The sequence below is a fragment of the Hippocampus bargibanti genome, linkage group LG11, assembly GCF_051943395.1.
Source record: "Hippocampus bargibanti isolate YZ-2025 linkage group LG11, ASM5194339v1, whole genome shotgun sequence".
Classification (NCBI taxonomy): domain Eukaryota; kingdom Metazoa; phylum Chordata; class Actinopteri; order Syngnathiformes; family Syngnathidae; genus Hippocampus; species Hippocampus bargibanti.
This window is the reverse complement of record NC_142744.1, coordinates 15,230,342-15,239,346: the sequence shown is the minus strand read 5'-3', so window position 1 is coordinate 15,239,346 and position 9,005 is coordinate 15,230,342. Positions and strand designations below refer to the sequence as shown.

Below are 9,005 nucleotides of genomic sequence, written 5' to 3'. Positions count from 1 at the left end.
CAGGTCAGACCAAGAAGTAAGGGGGGTAAGGAGTGTGCCCCTCTGACACTGGACGGTGGAGGTCACGGGATAGCTGCCAAGTGGCCTGCTGTGACAGGCTTCGAGTATTCTCAAAGTGGGAATGGCACGGAAAGCACAAAAGCAAACACTAACATGTGGTATTTGCGCCCAAATGTTCACAGACACACACACACAAGCACATTCGTCCAACATGCAGTAACACCCACTGAATTTGATTACATGTATTGACAATTAAGTAGTATATTGTATGTCTCATAACAAACATGCCTTGAGCAATTTAACATGCGCACAACATATGAGTGGTAAAATTACTTTTGTAAACATATAACGTACGTGTGTTTGATTGAATAACCCATGAAGATGTAAGATACTCCATTATGTGTATCTCTGAGACATTGACGGCTAATGTTCCATTTAGGTCGGTTAGTTGAGAAAGTTCCATGGACACTCGATACAAGCAAGAATCATCTTACTGATGGGGAAAAGGAATGCTGGAGGCAATTACAAACTCTGTGTCCTTGGGTCACCAGCCATAAACGTCCAGACACCAACAGGGACAGACCTCTGACCATGCAAATCTTGTTTCACTCTCCCTTCAGCCACACATCAAGCTCTAAGAAGAGCTCTTGGGTGTTTACATTTAGAGCACCGTGTCATTCTGTGTCACGAGAGAATGACAATGCTTGTACATGAACGCACGCTCGGTACATTAATGCATAATGTGCAGTTAAAATACAGATAGTATATTCATCTTACTGTAGACTCTGCCACTTATGTGTTCAGCTGAATGATCTCAGCGATAATTACAAGTGGTCCCACACACATGCGCAAACATTGACAATTTTGCTGCTGAACGTGTTTGACAAGCTGAACAAGAATATAACACACACTCGAGAGGTACTTAGGTGACACCATCACCACTGAGACAAAGGAACTAAAAAAATGCTTCTTGGATGGCCAAAAGAAAGGCTCGAACAATGACTCCTCCGTTATACTAACATGTATGGCATGATGTCACCTTAATGTTACCTCTGTGCTTTGTCGTATTATTTTTATTTTATGTCAAATGTTCTGTAAAGAGCTCTGTTACAACTGCAGCTGTTGTGAGAGCACTTTATAAATAATGATGTATTGTTGTGCATATAGCAATTTGGGGCAACTTGAAAGTGACAGCTCACATCAAAAACGTATTGTTTTTGAATGTTAAAACACGAAATGTAAAAGGGATTATTCGTGTTTGATTATTCTAATATGTGTACAGTGTACATGTATTACGTTTTTATATTTCATTCATGCCATGCAAGCCATTTTCAGCTGTGAACAGTGCAGCTTGAGAGGCCTGAATGAAAAGGTCCGGATCGTACCGTTCTGGCCAAGGGGTAAAAATAATTCTAAAACGACAAAATTATTCACAAAAATATAAGCGTCGTAATACAGTTGAATGTATTTGCTTGGTTCTGGCAAGTATATACAATGTGGCAACCAGTATTGTGTGAGGTTGTGAAGCATGTGCATAAAATAACACCCCTACCGTCACAGCGAGTTGGACCAATCCAAGTGATGTTAGAACTGCCCATTAAAGTCGTTCGACTTCCTCGACGAACTCAAGACGAGCCGAGTGCACTGTGCTGAAAGAACGTACTTGCTAACAATTGGCATCTTCATAAAGTCCGCATACAGAATATATTCGGGCATTGTTTGCTTTATTAAACCAGTTAATTTGCTGGAATTTTATTTTCGCCGAAACAGTTGTAGGACGTACAGCCTGATTTGAAATTGAAGTTGCCGAAATTATATTCCGTGGCGAAGGAACAAAGGTGCATTTTCAGCCTTTTGTTTGTTTGTTTTTCTTTATACTGCGAAACAACGACAGCAAACTGGACCACTTTTGTGAAACGGGAATGATTTATCCTCCCGAAGGTTTATTCTACATCGAGATGGATCCGGCACCACCAGGTAACACTAACTACTGCAGCCATTGTTTGTCTTTTGGAGTGTTGAATTCGTCTGTCAGCTCTCGTTCACTTGCTTTTCGGATTTAATGGTGTTGTGTGACAAGAATGTTGAGGTTGGCATGTGTCAAATTTATGGAATCGTAAGTAAAACGTTGAAATTGCCAGGTCGTGGGTGCTGCACCTACTCTGTGCTATTGCCCTGTGCGTAGCGCAACTCGCTGGCCAATTACGTAATACCTCAGCGGACCAGGCGCAGTGGTTCGCCTCTTTTCCTTTGTCCCGACACGTACGACTAAATTGACGACAAGCATTGAGTTATGTATTGCCAATCCCCGTTAAAACGCGTTAAGGTGTGGTGGACACCCATGATATGGCAAGGGGAATATTTTGAAGGAAATATGGTGCATCGACGGGCACCGCATGAAACGAGCGCTTTGTTCTCCTCTGCAGCCAGCCGTGCTTAATTAGTGGTAGCTCGCAAAGTAGGCTAGAGGCGAGCGGGCGAGGCGACCCATCTCATGCCGTCATTGCCATGGGCGACTGGTCTTCTCATCATGCATATTTGTTTTTCTCCTCATTGTATGACATTGCGCTCGACGTTTTATTGTTTGTCTTTTGACAACTTGCAAAACTTGGTCACGAATGTTGCTGCGCCATAATTGTTGACGTGCATACTCAAGAGGCGTCGAGCTATACACGACATTGGCAACCAATGCTACCGTTTAATGACACTATCTATAAACGATCCATGACAGGAACGCCCCAAAAGAATCAATTTACAATGGAGCAAAACCAGGCTTTGTCGTCACGGATTGGAGTCTTCAGTTCGGAGTTAGTGACTTGGCTCTGACTCTGTTCTATGCTGCTGGTTGGTACACGGCTTTGGAATCCACACAGATTTCTTGGCAGCCAACAGGAAAAGGGGAAGGTGTGCATATTTAATTTTTACTGGGGGCAGCAGCTTTTGGTGTTTTAGCCTGCCAAATAACTGCTGCCGCAGCACCTGACTTTTGTTTATTTTAAGGTCAGAAAAAAGTCTTCTCCCTTCACAGGCAGCTCTTGTCGTCTGCCCAACTTCCCCATGAAAGGCACTTTTGTCCAACGTTGAAATATATCACCCCTCACCTTCTCTTGATGCGGTTTGCCCTCCTTTTTCATCCTTAGGAAAACGTTCAAGACTTTTGGCCAACTCAGATGTTCTTTTCCTTGAAGCCTGTAGGAAAAGCTTGGCTGCAGTAATTCTAAAAAGATGGGTTTTGAAGTTCCAAATATAATTGAGTTCTGATACTCCACCTAAGTGCAATTGGTCACTAAATTAAGACTTTAAAGAATAATGTAATTAAGGCAAGACCACGATGATATCACGCTGAAATGAACTCTCCTCCGATTAGTCTGAAATACTAAATTGCAAGCCCCAAAATGTATGTTCATCGTGTTACAGTTAGAAAATAGACTGTCTCCCATTGTGGGGACTGCCAAATAATACTCAAATTTCTGATTAGTCATAACACAAGCTCGTGCAACAACTACCCTTGGGTGTCAGTCATGATTTGGCATGTGACATCTTTTGGAAACATGCCTGGGCTTGTTCCCGACAAGCCAGCAGGCAAGGTTGTGACTCTTTCGTGGGTAGGGGTGTAGAGTGATCATCTGTATGTATAGTGAGTGAGTGAGTGAGTGAGGGAGGGAGGGAGGGAGGGAGGGAGGGATAAAGACAGTAAGTGAAAGAGAATGGGTGAGTGAAAGAGAATGAAATTGATTGATTCATTCATTCATTGATTGGTGGTGTGTTTTTTTTTAATTGATAAGGTCTTTCTATGAATCATCCTAATCCTTGGTTTTCATTTCTGTGCCTTGCAGCGCTCCCTCCGAGATCAACAAAGCCAATGTCTTCCGCCATGAACAATAACTGCCTTCCCCCACAGTGCAACTCGCTACAGGATGCTGAATGGTACTGGGGAGATGTAACCAGGTAAAAGAACGGGGGCAAATTTAAATATGTCCTCTTGTACTTCTTGCTGATTCACTGTTTGAATGTGTCGTCATGTTTAATCTGTTAACCGGTTTTCCCTCAGGGAGGAGGTAAACGAAAAGCTGCGTGACACACCTGACGGCTCCTTCCTTGTACGTGATGCGTCCACAAAGCTACAGGGAGACTTTACGCTGACGTTAAGGTAAAATGATTAGAGAAAATTAACATAGGAGTGAGTCAGAAATTGATGTTTTTTTTTTTCTTTTAACTCGACATGACGGCACAAATTGTGGTTCACAGGAAAGACGGCCATAATAAACTGATCAAGATTTATCACTGCGATGGGAAGTACGGCTTTTCGGACCCACTCACGTTCGCTTCAGTGATGGAGCTTATTTGGCACTATCAGCACCATCCATTAGTGGAATACAACGCCACACTGGACCTGATGCTCACACATCCAGTGTCTCGCTCCCAACAGGTTGGTAGAAACTGCTGCTGGAACTTCAGATGAGCAAATGTCAATGGTCTCTCAGACAACTGGGATTATTTTTTTTTTCAAATGTAAACATTTCTCTCTTCTATTTTAATATTTTTTGTAATACAGTACTTGCTTTGTATTTCTTAATCGTTTGCTGTTGTATGACTACAACTTGCCTTTTGACAACTGCCAGTGACTGCGCATATTTGTGTGATTTATAGTCTATTTTTTAATTGCAATTTGTAAGTACTGATTCCAGTTTTCATCCGGATTTATCAAAGAAATCCAAAACTTGAATAAATCTCATTTGTTTTCACAGCAGGCTAAGGAGAACAGTGTTGATGTCACTGGAAGAAAGCTCAAAGAGGTCCATTGTCAGTATCAAGAGAAATCGAAGGAGTTTGATCGTCTTTATGAAGCCTTCACAAAGACTTCACAGGTAAGAACTGAAGTTGAAATGACCTCTGATGGTCTTCAACATCTGAGAGGGGAAAAAAATCAATCAATTTGACCGGCGTCCTCCAAATGGATTTATTTTCCGTTTTTAGGAAATCCAAATGAAACAAACGGCAATCGAGGCGTTCAACGAGACCATGATGATCTTTGAGGAGCAGTGTCGTGAACAGGAGCGCTACGGGGAAGAATACGAGAGGAACAATCAATCCAAAGGAGCCGACAAAGATCTTGAGAGGTGGATATTGCAAAAAAAACCTGGACGGTATCACATATATTTGTTTGATTTCAACCTTTACTTCCCGTTTGTAGCTTTCTGATCAACTACGAGAAGCTGAAATGCCGTCTGAGCGACATATATGACAGCAAGATCCATCTGGAGGAAGATTTGAGGAGCCAAGTGGAGGACTACAGAGAGACGGACAGAAAGATGAACAGTTTGCGGCCGGACCTGATCCAGCTGCGCAACATCAGAGACCAGTATCTCAAGTGAGGACGCTGCGGTCGAACATAACTTGTCACAGTGCGGGAATCGCATGAACTAGATCACTAATGTTGACTTTTCCTGGATTGGTTTTCCACTGGCAGCTGGCTCAATCACAAAGGCGTCCGACAGAAACGCATTAACGACTGGCTCGGGATACTAAAAGACAGCCTTGACGAGTACGTATGTACTGAAGTGTAGAAAGAAATGTGTCTTTCTGTAGAGGGGCTCTAGATTAAAACAATGTTAACTTTGTATTTGTTTGTGTTCTCAGCACATACGTGTTGAAAGGAGACGAGAAGAATTTACCACATCAGGACGAGGCCAGTTGGTTTGTCGGCCAACTAAGCAGGACGCAGGCCGAAGAGATGCTTCATGGGAAAGATCCCGGAACCTTTTTAATTCGTGAGAGCAGCAAGCAAGGCTGCTATGCCTGCTCTGTCGTGTAAGTTTCTTCATCAAGTACTGGATGAAAAATCAACTGGTGATCTTGAAATGTGTCCACTTATTGTTTCCTGGCTTTGTTGTCACCCCCCACCCCATTTCAGAGTGCACGAAGAAGTGAAGCACTGCATGATCTACAGCACGCCGCACGGTTACGGCTTTGCAGAGCCCTACGACGTCCACTGCTCACTGAAGGACCTTGTCCTGCACTACCGCTTGCACTCCTTAGTGCAACACAATGACGCCCTCGATGTGAGGCTGTCTCATCCAGTGCACGCCAAAGAGACCGCATTGCCTTCGCAGCACGCAGAGGAGCACAAACTCTTACAGACTCCCAAACAGACAGTGAGGCTCCCGCCAGCCGCTCCGGAGATGTAAAACAACCGAGATTCTATGAAAGGACGCGTTTACTATATCCTGCACAGAAACGACTGCATCGAGGTGCATTGTTGAAATGTTGCACTAAAGTGATTCCATCAGTTCATGTGAGTGGAATGTTCACAGATTGAATGGGAGCGGAACTTGAATGTCAGCTTCTATTCTTTTAGTTTTCGAGAGACTTTTAGAAAAAAAAACTGCTTCTGAAAAGAAATTGTACTTCATATATTGTTGTTCGTTTGTTGAACGTTCTTTTTGGTGGAGATGTTGACGACCGCTGAGTTGCTCTTTGACAGCAGATGCCGCATCATGGTTTGACTTCTACAATCTTAGCTGACGTTGCCGAAGATTTTTCCGAAAACGGAATCGGCTATGGAAAGTGATCAGTGGGTGACACAAGCATATTACATTACTACTACTTAGTGCGTTTGGTGTGGAGAAAATGGTGCTGTACACAGGCTGTTTCTGTCATTCTGGGTTTGGTGGACCAAACCTTTTTCTGGGTAAATACCACTTGTGAATATGTGAAAAATGCTGGTGCATCTTGACAATTTGCCCCGTTCATAGAGTGGATATTATGTAGCATTAACACCGTATAGAAAACTATTGTAAAAGCATACTCAATGTTATACCCATTGACCAAAGCACTTGATGGAGAGCAAAAAAAAATCCATGCCCGTTTTGCCCAATCAGTGCATTTGGGTAAGTCAAGGGCAATTATGTACACCTGCTGATGTGCTGAACACGTAATCTGAAGTACTGTATGTTATATTCTGTTACTCAAAAAAAGTATGAGCGTTTTTGTATTCTATATTTTTTCTACAAACATGCCACAAAGACGAAAGCTTGAAGAAAGTGCAATCCAACAGTATTTCTATTGTTGCAATGTGTGACGGTGGTGTGAAGGTTTATGCTGTTATGAATGGGTTGACATGCGCCACAAGAAATGCACTCTTTGTTTGTGTCGGTAAGATATGGCCTCCAAACTTCATTTTAAACAGTCAGATGGTCCGGAAGTATCCTGTCTCCATTACTTGAATTGTGGCATTGCTCGAGCGATGAATGTGTTTCATGACACGCAGCCGAAATAACTAATGGCGCTAGGAATCTTTGACTTGGCACATTATTTCCCCAAGTTTGTGAACAGCAGAAACTCTATAATGAGAAATTAAAAGTATTTCGGAGGTTCCTACTTGATGATTCCCATTTGACCTTAGATAGTTTAACAAAAAAACTCCAGATGAAGATGGAGGAAATGCCTTGGGTGAAGCTGAGCAATGTGAGATCCTGACCTTTTTCTTGCTGAAATAAACTAAAAGGTTTTGTCAACTTACGTCAGTTGCTTTTCTTATTTTGTATTTATTTTTATTTTTTGCTTCCCCACAGGCAGACATTAGTTTAGCCGGCGTCAGGTGGATTATCAACAAGAATAAATATGTATAATGTCCCATTCGTTTAAATAAATACAGTGATGAAATTTGGACATGGGAGGTCTGGGCCTAATGGCAGCAATTTGTATGTAGCCATTGCATTCCAATGGGCTTTGTCCTAACTTCAGCGGGCAAGGAAGCCACAGGACATAATGTGGACAGATGGAAGAAGAGAAAGGACGTGACAAAGACAATAGCAGGACGTGCTGTGGAACTTGTTGCCCTGACCAGTATATCCGGATTATCTCACTCCCAAAAAATCTGGATCATTTTGAGCATGCTTTCATTTAGTTTGTGAATAGAAGAAAAGATACGTTTCCAAACGTTATAATGTACCGGGAAGCCTTAATTTTGTATGGAGGAGTATATCACACACTAACTACTGTGATGTAAGAAATACCAAAAGACATCTTCCAAAATGAACCCAGGGTGCTATCAACTCAGACAGCCTTTGCAAAAAACACAGATATATAGAGACCACTGATTAGGGAAATGTCCCCAGTTGACACCAGTGTGACCAAGATCAACATGTGACCTCTTTTAGCTTTCACATAAGGTCCACGTTAGGCAGGCATTATAAAGGCGAAGAGGGCAAGGATGTACTCGAGGAGAGCTTCGCTTCCAAGCTATGGATTATTCACCCATACCTGTGTCAGCAGAGAGCTAGTAGAAAGGTCACATACTCGGATGGGCCTCAAATTGTAAACTAAAATAAGAGACCACATGTGTAGGTAGACGAGCGAAACTGTTTTTTAACAGAGAATCACGTGGATTTAATACTTTAAGCGGAGTTGGTTACATTGAACCCTTGAACATTTCCTGCAACTTGAAATATTCCCCCCACTCTGGCTACTTCCCAGAGTAACTTGCCGACACAGCAGCTAAAGTCACACAACTCCATCTCTTTTTCCTTCCCCAAACTCCCTCCCTCTCGACGTAAAAAGCCACCCCACGCCCTTTTCCTCTCAAAAATAATACACACATACTCCTCCATTTCCTTCGCCCTTTTCATTCCCATTTTCATGTGTCAGCACGTGCGTGCGCTCACAAACACACGCACGCACGAACACTGAAGTTCTCAATTTAAACAAGTCCGAAGTGAGGGAGGGAGCAAGAATAGGAATTAGTTGTGTTGTCATATTTCGAATGTAGGGGGAACCTTGGGTGACTTAGAAGCTTTCAGGAAAAAAAAAAGCTGAAGGCATTCAGCTCGGCCACGTCCAATCACGTCACTCCTCCTCACAGTCTCCGTCCGATTCCTCTCCGCTCAGGCCAGACTCTCAGCCAATGGTAAGAGGAGAACGTGAAGCGTGTCATCCAATGGTGAGCCAGTTGCTATGTGGAAGGAAGAATCGACAAAACGGATAGTGAGACTTTTTTTACCTCC

The 9,005-nt window shown here is 42.8% G+C and overlaps 1 protein-coding gene across 1 annotated transcript; it reads left to right on the top strand.

Annotated features, from left to right (window-relative positions):
* Window positions 1–1,626: 1,626 nt before the first annotated feature.
* On the top strand, window positions 1,627–7,521 carry pik3r3b (phosphoinositide-3-kinase, regulatory subunit 3b (gamma)). The gene is made up of 10 exons (XM_089008582.1): window positions 1,627–1,977; window positions 3,837–3,948; window positions 4,052–4,150; window positions 4,249–4,429; window positions 4,749–4,868; window positions 4,978–5,120; window positions 5,195–5,371; window positions 5,471–5,545; window positions 5,641–5,811; window positions 5,915–7,521. The coding sequence occupies exons 1-10, from the start codon at window positions 1,923–1,925 to the stop codon at window positions 6,186–6,188; spliced, it is 1,407 nt and encodes a 468-aa protein (XP_088864708.1). The 5' UTR covers window positions 1,627–1,922; the 3' UTR covers window positions 6,189–7,521.
* Window positions 7,522–9,005: the final 1,484 nt, after the last annotated feature.

Bases quoted from the DNA above. Each gene is read 5' to 3' on its own strand.
- pik3r3b (XM_089008582.1), top strand. From the start codon at position 1,923: ATGATTTATCCTCCCGAAGGTTTATTCTACATCGAGATGGATCCGGCA. The intron at 1,978-3,836 runs GTAACACTAACT...TGTGCCTTGCAG, and splicing joins GATGGATCCGGCACCACCAG to CGCTCCCTCCGAGATCAACA. The intron at 4,430-4,748 runs GTTGGTAGAAAC...TTGTTTTCACAG, and splicing joins CAGTGTCTCGCTCCCAACAG to CAGGCTAAGGAGAACAGTGT.